Here is a 20,645-nt window from a genome sequence, read left to right as displayed (position 1 = left end):
AGAGGCTGTGACGGCTTCGGAGTTGGCCATAAAAAATTCCAAGCACCGGAACCAGTGTCCAAACCGTGCCGATGCATCCGAAGCATGCGGGTCCAAATCCAAGCGTTCCGGTTTCAAAAGTTGATCCATCGTTAAAAGTTTGCTAATAAAATTGGGGCGCCTCAATAACTTCAAGACTCAAAGTTAACTGTTAAAAGTTAACAAGGCTTTTATTAGCAAAGAAAGATGCCTGTGTCTTCACCTAGCTTCACCTAGCGCTCTGCTGTTCTGCTGCAAGACAAGCCTGGGCTTGTCTTAAGTAGGGCCAGGTATGGGCGGAGCCGACACATCCAATGGGGAGAAAGGGGGCGGTGCACTATATACAATACAAGGTAAAACACCGGAGCAGGCAATACAATATATGTAGTTAAATATAGAATCTGATGAATGACATATTTCATCACATTCCCCACCTGAGGTCATTGATGAGACAGGTCCGTGTATTAACAGTGCCTGAATATTCTCAGCAGTCACTTTGAAAGTGGAAAGCAATCACTGATTACACCTGGTCAGCAATGCGGAAGGATGAAGTGGCCTCTGAACTCTTGTTTATTAATGCGTGATTAAAGTAAATGGAACAATCTGTCTCAACATATTAAGTCTTGTTATTATACGTGTCAGCAAGAATGAAGACAATAAAGATATACGTGAAAGCAGTAACTCAGAACAACCTTCAGTCCGCGCCTTCGATGAACTCAGGTTGTTGTATATATTCTAGGCATGTATTCTAGGCGTGCACTGCTGGACTAGCTGACACCCTATGTATAAGGGCAGTCTTCAAAGTCTCACAAATACCTAACAACAGGAAAGGAGGATGCCCCATGACACAGATTTTGAAGGCATTTACAACAACAACATGCATTTATATAGCGCCTTTAACGTAGTAAAATGTTCCAAAGCGCGTCACAGGAGCGATTATCAAATAAGATTTGACACTGAGCCACATAAGGAGATATTAGGGCAGATGACCAATAGCTTGGTCAAAGAGGTAGGTTTTAAGGAGCGTCTTAAAGGAGCAGAGTGAGGTAGAGATGCAGAGAGGTTTAGGGAGGGAATTCCAGAGCTTAGGGCCCAGGCAGCTGAAGGCACGGCCACCAATGGTGGGGCGAAGGAAATGGAGGATGCGCAAGGGGCCAGAATTGGAGAAGCGCAGAGATCACGGAGGGTTGTAGGGCTGAAGGAGGTTACAGAGATAGAGAGGGGCGCGGCCTTGGAGGGATTTGAAAATAAGGATGAAAATTTTAAATTTAATAGAATTACTTCAGGCTTTTATTCCAGTGTAGTAACATCATGAGGACATAAGAAAGCCTGGATTGAGATTATGTCATTTGGCCCATCAAGTACATGCCTTGTACAATCTGCCCAATCTGCACAATCTGCACAATCTGCCCAATCTGCACAATCTGCCTAATCTGCCCAATCAGCACAATCTGCCCAATCTGCACAATCTGCCCAATCAGACCAATCAGCACAATCTGCCCAATCTGCCCAATCAGCACAATCTACCCAATCTGCACAATCTGCCCAATCTGCACAATCTGCCCAATCTACCCAATCTACCCAATCTGCACAATCTGCCCAATCTGCCCAATCAGCACAATCTGCCCAATCTGCACAATCTGCCCAATCTACCCAATCTACCCAATCTGCACAATCTGCCCAATCAGACCAATCAGCACAATCTGCCCAATCTGCCCAATCTACCCAATCTGCACAATCTGCCCAATCTGCCTAATCTGCCCAATCAGCACAATCTACCCAATCTGCACAATCTGCCCAATCTGCCCAATCTGCCCAATCTACCCAATCAGCACAATCTGCCTAATCTGCCCAATCAGCACAATCTGCCCAATCTGCACAATCTGCCCAATCTGCACAATCTGCCCAATCTGCCCAATCAGCACAATCTGCCCAATCTGCCCAATCTACCCAATCTGCACAATCTGCCCAATCTGCCTAATCTGCCCAATCAGCACAATCTGCCCAATCTGCACAATCTGCCCAATCTGCCTAATCTGCCCAATCTGCACAATCTGCCCAATCAGCACAATCTACCCAATCTGCCCAATCTGCACAATCTGCCCAATCTGCCCAATCTGCACAATCTGCCCAATCTGCACAATCTGCCCAATCTACCCAATCTGCACAATCTGCACAATCTGCACAATCAGCACAATCTGCCCAATCTACCCAATCTGCACAATCTGCACAATCTGCCCAATCTACCCAATCTGCACAATCTGCCCAATCTGCCCAATCTGCACAATCTGCCCAATCTACCCAATCTGCACAATCTGCCCAATCTGCCCAATCTGCCCAATCTACCCAATCTGCACAATCTGCCCAATCTGCCTAATCTGCCCAATCTGCCCAATCTGCCCAATCTGCCTAATCTGCCCAATCTGCCCAATCAGCACAATCTACCCAATCTGCACAATCTGCCCAATCTGCACAATCTGCCCAATCTGCACAATCTGCCCAATCTGCCCAATCTGCACAATCTGCACAATCTGCCCAATCTGCACAATCTGCCCAATCTGCCCAATCTGCACAATCTGCCCAATCTACCCAATCTGCACAATCTGCCCAATCTGCACAATCTGCCTAATCTGCACAATCAGCACAATCTGCACAATCTGCACAATCTGCACAATCTGCCCAATCTGCCTAATCTGCCCAATCAGCACAATCTGCCCAATCTGCACAATCTGCCCAATCTGCCCAATCTGCACAATCTGCCCAATCTGCCTAATCTGCCCAATCTACACAATCTGCCCAATCTGCCCAATCTGCCTAATCTGCCCAATCTACACAATCTGCACAATCTGCACAATCTGCCCAATCTGCCCAATCTGCCTAATCTGCCCAATCAGCACAATCTGCCCAATCTGCCCAATCTGCCCAATCTGCACAATCTGCCCAATCTGCCCAATCTGCACAATCTGCACAATCTGCCCAATCTGCCTAATCTGCCCAATCAGCACAATCTGCCCAATCAGCACAATCTGCCCAATCTGCACAATCTGCCCAATCTGCACAATCTGCCCAATCTGCACAATCTGCCCAATCTGCCCAATCTGCACAATCTGCACAATCTGCCCAATCTGCACAATCTGCCCAATCTGCACAATCTACCCAATCTGCCCAATCTGCCCAATCTGCCCAATCTGCCCAATCTGCCCAATCTGCCTAATCTGCCCAATCTGCCCAATCTACACAATCTGCACAATCTGCCCAATCTGCCCAATCTGCACAATCAGCACAATCTGCACAATCTGCACAATCTGCACAATCTGCCCAATCAGCACAATCTGCCCAATCAGCACAATCTGCCCAATCTGCCCAATCTGCCCAATCAGCACAATCTGCACAATCTACCCAATCTGCCCAATCTACCCAATCTACCCAATCTGCCCAATCTGCCCAATCTGCCCAATCTGCCCAATCTGCCCAATCTGCCTAATCTGCCCAATCAGCACAATCTGCCCAATCTGCCCAATCTGCACAATCTGCCCAATCTACCCAATCTGCACAATCTGCCCAATCTGCCCAATCTGCCCAATCTGCCCAATCTGCCAAATCTGCACAATCTGCCCAATCTGCCCAATCTGCCCAATCTGCCCAATCTGCCCAATCAGCACAATCTGCACAATCTGCCCAATCTGCCCAATCTGCCCAATCTGCACAATCTGCCCAATCAGCACAATCTGCCCAATCTGCCCAATCTGCCCAATCAGCACAATCTACCCAATCTACCCAATCTGCCCAATCTGCACAATCTGCCCAATCTGCACAATCTGCCCAATCTGCCCAATCTGCACAATCTGCCCAATCAGCACAATCTACCCAATCTGCACAATCTGCCCAATCTGCACAATCTGCCCAATCAGCACAATCTACCCAATCTGCACAATCTGCCCAATCTGCCCAATCTGCCTAATCTGCCCAATCTGCACAATCTGCCCAATCTGCACAATCTGCCCAATCTGCCCAATCTGCCCAATCTGCCCAATCAGCACAATCTACCCAATCTGCCCAATCAGCCCAATCTGCACAATCTGCACAATCTGCCCAATCTGCCCAATCAGCCCAATCTGCCCAATCTGCCTAATCTGCACAATCTGCCCAATCTGCACAATCTGCACAATCTGCACAATCTGCCCAATCTGCACAATCTGCCCAATCTGCACAATCTGCCCAATCTGCACAATCTGCCCAATCTGCACAATCTGCCCAATCAGCACAATCTACCCAATCTGCCCAATCAGCCCAATCTGCACAATCTGCACAATCTGCCCAATCTGCCCAATCTGCCCAATCAGCACAATCTACCCAATCAGCACAATCTACCCAATCTGCCCAATCAGCCCAATCTGCACAATCTGCACAATCTGCCCAATCTGCCCAATCTGCCCAATCTGCCTAATCTGCACAATCTGCCCAATCTGCACAATCTGTCCAATCTACCCAATCTACCCAATCTGCCCAATCTGCCCAATCTGCCCAATCTGCCCAATCTGCACAATCTGCCCAATCAGCCCAATCAGCACAATCTACCCAATCTGCACAATCTGCCCAATCAGCACAATCTACCCAATCTGCACAATCTGCCCAATCAGCACAATCTACCCAATCTGCACAATCTGCCCAATCTGCACAATCTGCCCAATCAGCACAATCTACCCAATCTGCACAATCTGCCCAATCAGCCCAATCTGCACAATCTGCCCAATCTGCCTAATCTGCCCAATCTGCACAATCTGCCCAATCTGCCTAATCTGCCCAATCTGCCCAATCTGCCCAATCTGCCCAATCTACCCAATCTGCCCAATCTGCACAATCTGCCCAATCAGCACAATCTACCCAATCTGCACAATCTGCCCAATCTGCCCAATCTGCCTAATCTGCCCAATCTGCCCAATCTGCCCAATCTGCCCAATCTGCCCAATCTGCCTAATCTGCCCAATCTGCACAATCTGCCCAATCTGCCTAATCTGCCCAATCTGCCCAATCTGCCCAATCTGCACAATCTGCCCAATCTGCACAATCTGCCCAATCTGTCCAATCTGCCTAATCTGCCCAATCTGCCCAATCTGCCCAATCTGCCCAATCTGCCCAATCTGCCTAATCTGCCCAATCTGCACAATCTGCCCAATCTGCCTAATCTGCCCAATCTGCCCAATCTGCCCAATCTGCACAATCTGCCCAATCTGCACAATCTGCCCAATCTGCACAATCTGCCCAATCTGCCCAATCTGCCCAATCTGCCCAATCTGCCCAATCTGCACAATCTGCACAATCTGCCCAATCAGCCCAATCTGCACAATCTGCCCAATCTGCCCAATCTGCCCAATCTACCCAATCTGCACAATCTGCCCAATCAGCCCAATCTGCACAATCTGCCCAATCTGCCCAATCTGCCCAATCTGCCCAATCTGCCCAATCTGCCCAATCTGCACAATCTGCCCAATCTGCCTAATCTGCCCAATCTGCACAATCTGCCCAATCTGCCCAATCTGCCCAATCTGCCCAATCTGCCCAATCTGCCCAATCTGCCCAATCTGCACAATCTGCCCAATCTGCACAATCTGCCCAATCTGCCTAATCTGCCCAATCTGCACAATCTGCCCAATCTGCCTAATCTGCCCAATCTGCACAATCTGCCCAATCTGCACAATCTGCCCAATCTGCCCAATCTGCCCAATCTGCCCAATCTGCCCAATCTGCCCAATCTGCACAATCTGCACAATCTGCCCAATCTGCCCAATCTGCCCAATCTGCCCAATCTGCACAATCTGCACAATCTGCCCAATCTGCCCAATCTGCACAATCTGCCCAATCTGCCTAATCTGCCCAATCTGCACAATCTGCCCAATCTGCACAATCTGCCCAATCTGCACAATCTGCACAATCTGCACAATCTGCACAATCTGCACAATCTGCCCAATCTGCACAATCTGCCCAATCTGCACAATCTGCCCAATCTGCCCAATCTGCCCAATCTGCCCAATCTGCCCAATCTGCCCAATCTGCACAATCTGCCTAATCAGCACAATCTGCCCAATCTGCCCAATCAGCCCAATCTGCACAATCTGCCCAATCTGCCCAATCTGCCCAATCTGCCCAATCTGCCCAATCTGCACAATCTGCACAATCTGCCTAATCAGCACAATCTGCCCAATCTGCCCAATCAGCCCAATCTGCACAATCTGCCCAATCTGCCCAATCTGCCCAATCTGCCCAATCTGCCCAATCTGCCCAATCTACCCAATCTGCACAATCTGCCTAATCAGCACAATCTGCCCAATCTGCCCAATCAGCCTAATCTGCACAATCTGCCCAATCTGCCTAATCTGCACAATCTGCCCAATCTGCCCAATCTGCACAATCTGCCCAATCTGCACAATCTGCCCAATCTGCCCAATCTGCCCAATCTGCACAATCTGCACAATCTGCCTAATCAGCACAATCTGCCCAATCTGCCCAATCTGCCTAATCTGCACAATCTGCCCAATCTGCCCAATCTGCACAATCTGCCCAATCTGCCCAATCTGCCCAATCTGCCCAATCTGCCCAATCTGCCCAATCTGCACAATCTGCCCAATCTGCCTAATCTGCCCAATCAGCACAATCTACCCAATCTGCCCAATCTGCCCAATCTGCACAATCTGCACAATCTGCCCAATCTGTCCAATCTGCCTAATCTGCACAATCTGCCCAATCTGCCCAATCTGCCTAATCTGCCCAATCTGCCCAATCTGCCCAATCTGCCCAATCTGTCCAATCTGCCTAATCTGTCCAATCTGCCTAATCTGCCCAATCTGCCCAATCTGCCCAATCTGCCCAATCTGCCCAATCTGCCCAATCTGCCCAATCAGCCCAATCTGCCCAATCTGCCCAATCTGCCCAATCTGCCCAATCTGTCCAATCTGCCTAATCTGCCTAATCTGCCCAATCTGCCCAATCTACCCAATCTGCCCAATCTGCCCAATCTGCCCAATCTGCCCAATCTGCCCAATCTGCCCAATCTGCCTAATCTGCCCAATCTACCCAATCTGCACAATCTGCCCAATCTGCCCAATCTGCCCAATCTGCCCAATCTACCCAATCTGCCCAATCTGCCCAATCTACCCAATCTGCCCAATCTGCCCAATCTGCCCAATCTACCCAATCTGCCCAATCTGCCCAATCTGCACAATCTGCCCAATCTGTCCAATCTGCCCAATCTGCCCAATCAGCACAATCTGCCCAATCTGCCCAATCTGCCCAATCTGCCCAATCTGCCCAATCTGCCCAATCTGCCCAATCTGTCCAATCTGCCCAATCTGCCCAATCTGCCCAATCTGCCCAATCTGCCCAATCTGCCCAATCTGCCCAATCTGTCCAATCTGCCCAATCTGCCTAATCTGCACAATCTGCCCAATCTGCCCAATCTGCCCAATCTGTCCAATCTGCCCAATCTGCCCAATCTGCCCAATCTGCCCAATCTGCCCAATCTGCCCAATCTGCCTAATCTGCACAATCTGCCCAATCTGCCCAATCTGCCCAATCTGCCCAATGTGCCCAATCTGTCCAATCTGCCCAATCTGCCCAATCTGCCCAATCTGCCCAATCTGCCCAATCTGCACAATCTGCCCAATCTGCCCAATCTGCCCAATCTGCCCAATCTGCCCAATCTGCCCAATCTGCCCAATCTGCCCAATCTGCCCAATCTGCCCAATCTGCCCAATCTGCCCAATCTGCCCAATCTGCCCAATCTGCCCAATCTGCCCAATCTGCACAATCTGCCCAATCTGCCTAATCTGCCTAATCTACCCAATCTGCCCAATCTGCCCAATCTGCACAATCTGCCCAATCTGCCCAATCTGCCCAATCTGCCCAATCTGCACAATCTGCCCAATCTGCCCAATCTGCACAATCTGCCCAATCTGCCCAATCTGCACAATCTGCCCAATCTGCCCAATCTGCACAATCTGCCCAATCTGCCCAATCTGCCCAATCTGCCCAATCTACCCAATCTGCACAATCTGCCCAATCTACCCAATCTGCACAATCTACCCAATCTACCCAATCTACCCAATCTGCACAATCTGCCCAATCTACCCAATCTGCCCAATCTGCCCAATCTGCCCAATCTGCCCAATCTGCCCAATCTGCACAATCTGCACAATCTGCCCAATCTGCCCAATCTGCCCAATCTGCACAATCTGCACAATCTGCCCAATCTGCACAATCTACCCAATCTGCCCAATCTACCCAATCTGCCCAATCTGCACAATCTGCCCAATCTGCCCAATCTGCCCAATCTGCCCAATCTGCCCAATCTGCCCAATCTGCACAATCTGCACAATCTGCCCAATCTGCCCAATCTGCCCAATCTGCACAATCTGCACAATCTGCCCAATCTGCACAATCTACCCAATCTGCCCAATCTACCCAATCTGCCCAATCTGCCCAATCTGCCCAATCTGTCCAATCTGCACAATCTGCCCAATCTGCACAATCTGCCCAATCTGCCCAATCTGCACAATCTACCCAATCTGCCCAATCTACCCAATCTGCCCAATCTGCCCAATCTGCCCAATCTGTCCAATCTGCACAATCTGCCCAATCTGCACAATCTGCCCAATCTGCCCAATCTGCCCAATCTGCCCAATCTGCCCAATCTGCCCAATCTGCCCAATATGCCTAATCTGCCCAATCTGCACAATCTGCCCAATCTGCCCAATCTGCCCAATCTACCCAATCTGCCCAATCAGCACAATCTGCCCAATCTGCACAATCTGCCCAATCTGCACAATCTGCCCAATCTGCCCAATCTGCCCAATCTACCCAATCTGCCCAATCTGCCCAATCTGCCCAATCTGCCCAATCTACCCAATCTGCCCAATCAGCACAATCTGCCCAATCTGCCCAATCTGCCCAATATGCCTAATCTGCCCAATCTGCACAATCTGCCCAATCTGCCCAATCTGCCCAATCTACCCAATCTGCCCAATCAGCACAATCTGCCCAATCTGCACAATCTGCCCAATCTGCACAATCTGCCCAATCTGCCCAATCTGCCCAATCTACCCAATCTGCCCAATCTGCCCAATCTGCCCAATCTGCCCAATCTACCCAATCTGCCCAATCAGCACAATCTGCCCAATCTGCCCAATCTGCCCAATATGCCTAATCTGCCCAATCTGCACAATCTGCCCAATATGCCCAATCTGCCTAATCTGCCCAATCTGCCCAATCTGCCCAATCTGCCCAATCAGCACAATCTGTCCAATCTGCCTAATCTGCCCAATCTGCCCAATCTGCCCAATCTGCCCAATCTACCCAATCTGCACAATCTGCCCAATCTGCCCAATCTGCCCAATCTGCCCAATCTGCCCAATCTACCCAATCTGCACAATCTGCCCAATCTGCCCAATCTGCCCAATCTGCCCAATCTACCCAATCTGCACAATCTGCCCAATCTGCCCAATCTGCCCAATCTGCCCAATCTGCCCAATCTGCCCAATCTGCCCAATCTGCCCAATCTGTCCAATCTGCCTAATCTGCCCAATCTGCCCAATCTGCCCAATCTGCCCAATCTGCCCAATCTGCCTAATCTGCCCAATCTGCCCAATCTGCCCAATCTGCCCAATCTGTCCAATCTGCCTAATCTGTCCAATCTGCCCAATCTGCCTAATCTGTCCAATCTGCCCAATCTGCCCAATATGCCCAATCTGCCCAATCTGCCCAATCAGCACAATCTGCCCAATCTGCCCAATCTGCCCAATCTGCACAATCTGCCCAATCTGCACAATCTGCCCAATCTGCACAATCTGCCCAATCTGCCCAATCTGCACAATCTGCCCAATCTGCACAATCTGCCCAATCTGCACAATCTGCCCAATCTGCACAATCTGCCCAATCTGCCCAATCTGCACAATCTGCCCAATCTGCACAATCTGCCCAATCTGCACAATCTGCCCAATCTGCACAATCTGCCCAATCTGCACAATCTGCACAATCTGCCTAATCTGCCCAATCTGCCCAATCTGTCCAATCTGCACAATCTGCCTAATCAGCACAATCTGCCCAATCTGCCCAATCTGCCCAATCTGCCCAATCTGCACAATCTGTCCAATCTGCACAATCTGCCTAATCAGCACAATCTGCCTAATCTGTCCAATCTGCCCAATCTGCCCAATCTGTCCAATCTGCACAATCTGCCTAATCAGCACAATCTGCCTAATCTGTCCAATCTGCCTAATCTGTCCAATCTGCCTAATCTGTCCAATCTGCCCAATCAGCACAATCTGCCCAATCTGCCCAATCTGCCCAATCTGCCCAATATGCCCAATATGCCCAATCTGCCCAATCTGCCCAATCAGCACAATCTGCCCAATCTGCACAATCTGCCCAATCTGCCCAATCAGCACAATCTGCCCAATCTGCCTAATCTGTCCAATCTGCCTAATCTGTCCAATCTGCCCAATCTGTCCAATCTGCACAATCTGCCCAATCTGCCTAATCTGTCCAATCTGCCTAATCAGCACAATCTGCCTAATCTGTCCAATCTGCCCAATCTGTCCAATCTGCACAATCTGCCCAATCTGCCTAATCTGTCCAATCTGCCTAATCAGCACAATCTGCCTAATCTGTCCAATCTGCCTAATCAGCACAATCTGCCTAATCTGTCCAATCTGCCTAATCAGCACAATCTGCCTAATCTGTCCAATCTGCCTAATCAGCACAATCTGCCTAATCTGTCCAATCTGCACAATCTGCCTAATCAGCACAATCTGCCTAATCTGTCCAATCTGCCTAATCTGTCCAATCTGCCTAATCAGCACAATCTGCCCAATCTGTCCAATCTGCACAATCTGCCTAATCAGCACAATCTACCCAATCTGCACAATCTGCACAATCTACCCAATCTGCCCAATCTACCCAATCTGCACAATCTGCACAATCTGCCCAATCTGCCCAATCTACCCAATCTACCCAATCTGCACAATCTGCACAATCTGCACAATCTACCCAATCTACCCAATCTGCCCAATCTGCCCAATCTACCCAATCTACCCAATCTGCACAATCTGCACAATCTGCCCAATCTGCCCAATCTACCCAATCTACCCAATCTACCCAATCAGCACAATCTACCCAATCTGCCCAATCTGCACAATCTGCACAATCTGCCCAATCTACCCAATCTACCCAATCTACCCAATCTGCACAATCTACCCAATCTACCCAATCTACCCAATCTGCACAATCTGCACAATCTGCACAATCTACCCAATCTACCCAATCTACCCAATCTGCACAATCTGCACAATCTGCACAATCTGCCCAATCTACCCAATCTACCCAATCTACCCAATCTGCACAATCTGCACAATCTGCACAATCTACCCAATCTACCCAATCTGCACAATCTACCCAATCTACCCAATCTACCCAATCTGCACAATCTGCACAATCTGCACAATCTACCCAATCTACCCAATCTGCACAATCTGCACAATCTGCACAATCTACCCAATCTACCCAATCTACCCAATCTACCCAATCTGCACAATCTGCACAATCTGCCCAATCTGCCCAATCTACCCAATCTGCACAATCTGCACAATCTGCCCAATCTACCCAATCTGCCCAATCAGCACAATCTGCACAATCTGCCCAATCTGCACAATCTGCCCAATCTGCACAATCTGCCCAATCTGCACAATCTGCCCAATCAGCACAATCTACCCAATCTGCACAATCTGCACAATCTGCCCAATCAGCACAATCTGCCCAATCTGCACAATCTGCCCAATCTGCACAATCTGCCCAATCTGCACAATCTGCCCAATCAGCACAATCTACCCAATCTGCACAATCTGCCCAATCTGCACAATCTGCACAATCTGCCTAATCTGCACAATCTGCACAATCTGCACAATCTGCACAATCTGCCCAATCTGCCTAATCTGTCCAATCTGCCCAATCTGCACAATCTGCCCAATCTGCCTAATCTGTCCAATCTGCCCAATCTGCACAATCTGCACAATCTGCCCAATCAGCACAATCTGCCCAATCTGCCCAATCTGCCCAATCTGCCCAATCTGCACAATCTGCACAATCTGCCCAATCAGCACAATCTGCACAATCTGCACAATCTGCACAATCTGCACAATCTGCACAATCTGCCCAATCTGCACAATCTGCCCAATCTACCCAATCTGCCCAATCAGCACAATCTGCACAATCTGCACAATCTGCCCAATCTGCACAATCTGCACAATCTGCACAATCTGCACAATCTGCCCAATCTGCACAATCTGCACAATATGCCTAATCTACCCAATCTGCCCAATATGCCCAATCTGCACAATCTGCACAATCTGCCCAATCTGCACAATCTGCACAATCTGCCCAATCTGCACAATCTGCACAATCTGCACAATCTGCACAATATGCACAATCTGCACAATATGCCCAATCTGCACAATCTGCACAATATGCCTAATCTACCCAATCTGCCCAATATGCCCAATCTGCACAATCTGCACAATCTGCACAATCTGCCCAATCTGCACAATCTGCACAATCTGCCCAATCAGCACAATCTGCACAATCTGCCCAATCTGCACAATCTGCACAATCTGCACAATCTGCACAATATGCCCAATCTGCACAATCTGCACAATCTGCACAATATGCCTAATCTACCCAATCTGCCCAATCTGCACAATCTGCACAATATGCCCAATCTGCACAATCTGCACAATATGCCTAATCTACCCAATCTGCCCAATATGCCCAATCTACCCAATCTGCCCAATATGCCCAATCTGCACAATATGCCCAATCTGCTCAATCTGCACAATCTGCCCAATCTGCCCAATCTGCACAATATGCCCAATCTGCACAATCTGCCCTATTATGGATTGTACCCCAAATATTTCACCTTCTGAGACGTTGTTCTGCTTAAATACACTCTGATCCCCAAAGGGAATTGTAATGAAATCTGTTTGTCTTGCCTGTATTCGTTCTTGCCTGTATTCGTTTTGCACTCATGTATATTACCCTCCCCCACACGGTGTATAGTTTCACTTCCTCTTTCCTGACTAACCTGGAGGGTTCCAGGTCTTGGCTCTTGGCTCCGCCCCTGACTTCTCTTACATAAAGATCCCAGGATCTGTATGACTCATTCCTGCGAGCCAGTCAGTGTGTTGAGATGTTAGCTCTGATCTTAGTGGTTAAAAGCCAACTTGTTAAAGTCTATAACTTCTAGTTTTGTGGTTATTGAAGGCACATCAGGAATCAAGTGAAACTCCAAAGTATTCAGCCCATGCTCGCCCTTCCGTGCTTTATACCTTTGTGTGACATCATCAGACAAACATCTCCCCATGCTTGATCTGCAGAGCAACCCTCATTCGGCGTTGTACATGGTTTCGGGTGGGGTGGGGTGGGGAGTGTGTGTATTGTGATGCACAAGGCGGTTGTGTGAAACAGGCTGGATGGACCAGTGGGTCTTTTCCTGTCCATCATTGTATGTTCACATGATCGTGTGCTCCCAGTATGGAGCATTGCATGGCGGGAATGTGGGTTGGAGAATCTTTGCTATGATGCTGTACAATACAATACAATACAATACAATACAAATCGCTTTATTGGCATGATAAGGTACATCTTATGTTGCCAAAGCATCAAGATACATTTATGGTTGAACACATAAACGCGGTTCCATTCATACAGTGTATAAACAGGTATATCCCTGAGTTTAAAAATATACAATATACTCTTGTCTTAGTTTACTGGTTGTCCCTCTGTTCATGGCAAGCTGTAACATAGTGTGCCGCCAGTGTTACACAGCTTCTCTCCTCCCCCAGTAGGAATGGGAGTTTTTGGTTGTCAGTCAGATTTCTGAATTCAGGGCATATTTGTGAGAATTTTTGGTAGAAATTCTCTCTGATGCCCTGATATTTTCCACAGGCTGTGAGGAAGTGCATCTCTGTCTCCACTACTCCCTGACTGCAGTGAGAGCATATCCTGTCTTCTCTTGGCAGCCTGGTCTGCCTGTGTCTGCCTTTTTCGATCGCTAGGCTATGTTCGCTAAGTCTGTAGCCCAATCTCTTGACCTGAGCTCCTGTCTAGTGAGGGTCCAGGCTGGAAGTGCTGCATCCCAGGATTTGTCCATCAGGGTATTTGATCGGTGAATCTGCTGAATCGTCGAGTACAGGGGAGCGGGCAGGGAAGTGGACTTGAGGCCAAGATCAGATCAACCATGATCTTATTGAATGCAGGCTCAAGGGGCCGTATGGCCGTATGGCCGACTCCTGCTGCTACGTCTTATGTTCTTATGTTCTTATGTACAGGAGGCCTCTGCTGTTTTACTCAGGTTAAGCACGAGCATCTATCCCGGTCCGTGCTGGGCTCAAGGCCACTGGTAACTCACCGATATCTTGGTGAATATGTAGAGGCACAGCGAGAGGACAGACAGGTAAATCCTGATCCGATTGCCCCCGAATCGCTTCTTCAGGTACTCAGGCATGGTCACAACCTGGAAGAGAGGAGACAGTCAGTGTCAAGAGCCCAAACAGGAGGGGGTATAAGCAGGGCTGGGATCATCACCACCAGTATGCAGATAGCAAGAGGGCAGCGGACCAAACTGAGAAGCTACTTACTCCAGCTCTGATGTAGATCGGTACAAACAGCCATCCCAGGATAATGACAATGACCAGTGCCTGTGGGATTAATAGGAGTGAAAGGTTATCTGATTGGAGTATGGAGAAAGCTTCGGATTATATTGATGAGATACGGAATCGCAGAAATCTCAGTGCAGGAGGAAGCTTGCTGTACCTGTGGCCAAAAGCAGGTGAGGTGCCCTGTGTCTTCATCATTATTTCCTCGCTAACCGCAGTGGTTTCAGCCTCAACTATTTCTAACAAAATGGTGGAAATGTTCAGTGTGGAAGTGTTATGAATCCAGAGAATGTGATTTAATTAGTGGCAATAATAAAGCACAGCCAATCACAATACACCTGTAATATGGTTCTTTAACACGTTCTCTAGCCCCTAACGAAATATCGAAAGGTTACTTAGCCCAGTTGTGCGGTCGCAATATTTGTAGGAATTAGTTCAGAGTAAGGTTTATTTTGTTGCTTGATCTTACATTTTTTTACGTGTGACGTAAATCCTCATAGAATTTGTTTTCGGAATCTGTCATCTTGAGAACTGGTCTCTTCCCAATTTCTGCTGTTTTTTGACCAGTTCATATCCCACTGCACCCCCGTTGTAAATATTTATTTTCATATGTTATTCAGTTGTACGTTGTTTTTTGAGTTGTCTGCCTTTTTTTGGGTGGTGGGGTGAGTGTGGGGGGGGGTGGGTGTGGGGGGTTGGGTGGGTGTGAGGGGTTGGGTGGGAGGGAGGGTGTGGGGGGTTGGGTGGGGGAGGGGTGGGTGTGGGGGTGTTGGGTGGGGGTGGGTGGGTGTGGGGGGTTGGGTGGGGGTGGGTGGGTGTGGGGGGTTGGGTGGGGCAGGGGTGGTTGTGGGGGGTTGGGTGGGGCAGGGGTGGGTGTGGGGGGTTGGGTGGGGAGGGGTGGGTGTGGGGGGTTGGGTGGGAGGGAGGGTGTGGGGGGTTGGGTGGGGGAGGGGTGGGTGTGGGGGTGTTGGGTGGGGGTGGGTGGGTGTGGGGGGTTGGGTGGGGGGTGGGTGGGTGTGGGGGGTTGGGTGGGGCAGGGGTGGTTGTGGGGGGTTGGGTGGGGCAGGGGTGGGTGTGGGGGGTTGGGTGGGGAGGGGTGCGTGTGGGGGGTTGGGTGGGAGGGAGGGTGTGGGGGGTTGGGTGGGGGAGGGGTGGGTGTGGGGGTGTTGGGTGGGGGTGGGTGGGTGTGGGGGGTTGGGTGGGGCAGGGGTGGTTGTGGGGGGTTGGGTGGGGCAGGGGTGGGTGTGGGGGGTTGGGTGGGGAGGGGTGCGTGTGGGGGGTTGGGTGGGAGGGAGGGTGTGGGGGGTTGGGTAGGGCGGGGCGGGTGAGGGGGGGTTGGGTGTTGGGGGTGTGGGTGTGGGGGGGTTGGGTGTTGGGGGGGTGAGGGGCGGTGTGGGGTGTTGGGTGGGGGAGGGGTGGGTGTGGGGGGTTGGGTGGGGAGGGGCGGGTGTGGGGGTTTGGGGGAGGGGCGGGTGGCTCTCTCAGCTCTTTTGAAGCTGTTTGTCATCTTTTCCAATTGTGGTTGGCATGTGTGGTCACATGACTAGAAACAGGAGACAGCCAATACTGAGGAAGCAGTTTGGGAATGTATTGAACTATAGTGTTACAACATACAGCTGATCCCAGATGAATGATCAGCTCATTCTTCATCACTTGCATTGTGTAGAATTCCAGGTCTGTGCTGAGTTAGTCGTTTATGGCCAGGGCAACTTTCGGGGCACAATCATGGCAGGTGTTGGGTCACAATCAGAGGGCAAATGTTGGGGTACAATCAGAGGGCAGATGTTGTGGTACAATCAGAGGGCAGATGTTGGGGTACAATCAGAGGGCAGGTGTTGGAGTACAATCAGAGGGCAGATGTTGGGGTACAATCAGAGGGCAGATGTTGGGTCACAATCAGAGGGCAGGTGTTGGAGTACAGAGGGCAGATGTTGGGGTACAATCAGAGGGCAGATGTTGGAGTACAATCAGAGGGCAGATGTTGGGGTACAATCAGAGGGCAGGTGTTGGAGTACAATCAGAGGGCAGATGTTGAGGTACAATCAGAGGGCAGGTGTTGGAGTACAATCAGAGGGCAGGTGTTGGAGTACAATCAGAGGGCAGATGTTGAGGTACAATCAGAGGGCAGGTGTTGGGGTACAATCAGAGGGCAGATGTTGGGGTACAATCAGAGGGCAGGTGTTGGAGTACAGAGGGCAGATGTTGGGGTACAATCAGAGGGCAGATGTTGGGGTACAATCAGAGGGCAGATGTTGGGGTACAATCAGAGGGCAGATGTTGGGGTACAATCAGAGGGCAGATGTTGGGGTACAATCAGAGGGCAGATGTTGGAGTACAATCAGAGGGCAGATGTTGGGGTACAATCAGAGGGCAGATGTTGGAGTACAATCAGAGGGCAGGTGTTGGGTCACAATCAGAGGGCAGGTGTTGGGTCACAATCAGAGGGCAGGTGTTGGGGTACAATCAGAGGGCAGATGTTGGGGTACAATCAGAGGGCAGATGTTGGGGTACAATCAGAGGGCATGTGTTGGAGTACAATCAGAGGGCAGATGTTGGGGTACAATCAGAGGGCAGATGTTGGGGTACAATCAGAGGGCATGTGTTGGAGTACAATCAGAAGGCAGATGTTGGGGTACAATCAGAAGGCAGATGTTGGAGTATAATCAGAGGGCAGATGTTGGGGTACAATCAGAGGGCAGATGTTGGGTCACAATCAGAGGGCAGGTGTTGGAGTACAGAGGGCAGATGTTGGGGTACAATCAGAGGGCAGATGTTGGAGTACAATCAGAGGGCAGATGTTGGGGTACAATCAGAGGGCAGGTGTTGGAGTACAATCAGAGGGCAGATGTTGAGGTACAATCAGAGGGCAGGTGTTGGAGTACAATCAGAGGGCAGGTGTTGGAGTACAATCAGAGGGCAGATGTTGAGGTACAATCAGAGGGCAGGTGTTGGGGTACAATCAGAGGGCAGATGTTGGGGTACAATCAGAGGGCAGGTGTTGGAGTACAGAGGGCAGATGTTGGGGTACAATCAGAGGGCAGATGTTGGGGTACAATCAGAGGGCAGATGTTGGGGTACAATCAGAGGGCAGATGTTGGAGTACAATCAGAGGGCAGGTGTTGGGTCACAATCAGAGGGCAGGTGTTGGGTCACAATCAGAGGGCAGGTGTTGGGGTACAATCAGAGGGCAGATGTTGGGGTACAATCAGAGGGCAGATGTTGGGGTACAATCAGAGGGCATGTGTTGGAGTACAATCAGAGGGCAGATGTTGGGGTACAATCAGAGGGCAGATGTTGGGGTACAATCAGAGGGCATGTGTTGGAGTACAATCAGAAGGCAGATGTTGGGGTACAATCAGAAGGCAGATGTTGGAGTATAATCAGAGGGCAGGTGTTGGGTCACAATCAGAGGGCAGATGTTGGAGTACAATCAGAGGGCAGATGTTGGAGTACAATCAGAGGGCGGGTGTTGGTGATAATTGGCCTTAGTACCTGGGGTCAGGTTCCTGCTCCTGCTTGTTACTCATCGACTCCTATCGGGGGATGTGGGCACGGACATTGGGTGGAACAGGAGCAGGCTCGGGTGTGTTATGATGGTGCACACAGGTTACATATCCTGCTTATCCTGATTGGTTCGACTCACACTTGGAAAATGGCCACTTGGTTGAGATACTGGGGGCCAGAACCCATGGAACTGTACTCAACGTGAGTCAGTGCTTTCTGGAGAAAATGTGAAAAGCGATTGAAACGTATCCTTCTGAGTCTTGACGTGTGTTTGCTTCTTTGGCATAAACTAACTCAATGGCTGATTGTTCTTTGGAACCAACCGGCTATCTAAACTGCAATTTACTGCTCCCACGGTCCAGCTCGAAACCACTTGGCACGTTACTGGGTTTATAAGTATTCACCAGAGAATATCAGATCTGCACGTACATTCCATTCAAATCCTCCAGTAGCTATTCCACCAGCTGCTCCATTTCCAGCCAATCCCACAAAGTGACCACTGCCAATGTTACTGGCAAACAGAGAGGCTCCAATCTGAGGGAGAAAGAAAAGGGTTAGATTATAGCCGTATACCAGGAGTTAGATTATAGCCGTATACCAGGAGTTAGATTATAGCCGTATACCAGGAGTTAGATTATAGCCGTATACCAGGAGTTAGATTATAGCCGTATACCAGGAGTTAGATTATAGCCGTATACCAGGAGTTAGATTATAGCCATATACCAGGAGTTAGATTATAGCCGTATACCAGGAGTTAGATTATAGCCGTATACCAGGAGTTAGATTATAGCCGTATACCAGGAGTTAGATTATAGCCATATACCAGGAGTTAGATTATAGCCATATACCAGGAGTTAGATTATAGCTGTATACCAGGAGTTAGATTATAGCCGTATACCAGGGCCTAGAAATTCAGTATAGCCACGTTTGGGGCGGTAAAGTCGGGCGGGCGCTAAAGTTTGCGCCCGCCGGAAAGTGGAGGCCACTTCGCCGATATTCAGTAGCTTTGGTCAAGGAGTTTGGGCGAGCGCTAAAACTGGTGTTGCACCCCTATCTTTAGGCGCTAAGCCGGCGGTGCAGACTCATACCGCCGAGGCCGGGCGCAGCGCAGGTGCGGCCATGTTTTGATTGACAGCAGACACCCTGACGCCGGCCAGCTCTTAAAGGGGGAAGGGTCGACTTGGTCTGCTGCCACGCCCTGGATACTGCAGCCCTCCAGCTAGGCCTAAACACTGCTGCTGGAGAGAAATAGCGCCAGCAACGATGCAGAGGGCCCGTGAGCGAGCGCAGCGCTTCTCTGCCCATGCTTTGAGGGTGCTGCTTAGGGGTTTGGAGAAGAACAGAGATATCTTGTGCCCGGACAGTGGCAAGAAGGCTCCCAAGAGGCTGTACAGGAGAGCCTGGAGGGAAATCGCCCAGAGGGTCACAGCCAACAGCGATGTCCCCAGGACTGGTGACCAATGTCGCAAGAAGTTTAACGACCTCACTCGGTTGGTCAGGGTGAGTACCCTTTCCAGCGTCCTCCTCATCCTTGCATGTGCACCTCACATTATGGGCAAACGGACCTCAAAGGCCTAATGGCCAGCCCTCCTCCAGCAGCTATGGCACTGGCATGATCATCAATAGCACTTTCTGCACTTGACACACTGGCCAAGCTATTCGACCATGGGAGGCAGTGCACACAACAACAGGGCACCACACTGGCCAAGCTATTCCACCATGGGAGGCAGTGCACACAACAACAGGGCACCACACTGTACTTAGAGGCCGTCCTTTCTCTTGCAGGCCAAGCTGGCGCAGAATCTGAAGAGCCGGAATGTCACCGGGGGAGGCCGTGTCCAGTTCCAGGAGCTCAGTGACCTGGAGGAGCGCGTGGCTCGACTCATGCGTGCCCGGGTGATTGGCCCCATTGCTATTGGAGATGCCGACCCTGTGCTGGGCCCCAATGGTAAGGACACGACCGTTTGGACCGCTCTCGTTCCCCTTGCGCTTCAGATCTACATCCTTTGCCACTGTCCCACCAATGCGCATAATGCCACCACTCATGCCTCCCTCGCTGACGCCCTGTCCTCACTCTAAAGCTACTCTTGTGCCTTCCTGCTTTCAGCTGGTGAGGAGGAGGTCCCTGAAGCTGCGAGTGTCAGTCCCTCGGAAGAGGAGGACGACGAGGACCAAGAGGAAGGCGGCACATCGGGGGAACCCTCATCCGCGCCAGGGGATGGCAATGGAGGGGACACGTCTTGCCTGGAAGAGAGCCAGGGGGAAGTGTTGCAGGGGGGTGTAGCTCCTGTGCCCAGTGGCGTCCAGCCACGCGGGAAGGGTCGGGCAGCACGGCTGCCTTCTCCCCAGAGGGGGCAAGTGTTGCAGGGGGGTGTAGCTCCTGGGCCCAGTGGCGTCCAGCCACGCGGGAAGGGTCGGGCAGCA

At 50.4% G+C, this 20,645-nt stretch overlaps 1 protein-coding gene across 1 annotated transcript in view; it reads right to left on the bottom strand.

Moving 5' to 3' along the window:
• Positions 1-20,645, bottom strand: part of slc5a1 (solute carrier family 5 member 1) — a 162,120-nt gene that overhangs the window by 72,225 nt on the left and 69,250 nt on the right. The window contains exons 3-5 of the mRNA XM_085962016.1: positions 18,651-18,755; positions 14,700-14,759; positions 14,471-14,575 (exon numbers count right to left, since the gene is read on the bottom strand). Coding sequence (XP_085818142.1) covers positions 14,471-14,575; positions 14,700-14,759; positions 18,651-18,755 — 270 coding nt within the window. The remainder of the gene's footprint in view (positions 1-14,470; positions 14,576-14,699; positions 14,760-18,650; positions 18,756-20,645) is intronic.

Source organism: Somniosus microcephalus, chromosome 19 (assembly GCF_052327205.1).
Source record: "Somniosus microcephalus isolate GS21.2 chromosome 19, FLI_Smic_1.0, whole genome shotgun sequence".
NCBI classification, from domain to species: domain Eukaryota; kingdom Metazoa; phylum Chordata; class Chondrichthyes; order Squaliformes; family Somniosidae; genus Somniosus; species Somniosus microcephalus.
The sequence above is the reverse complement of the archived record's forward strand: the minus strand, read 5'-3'. Positions and strand labels throughout refer to the sequence as shown.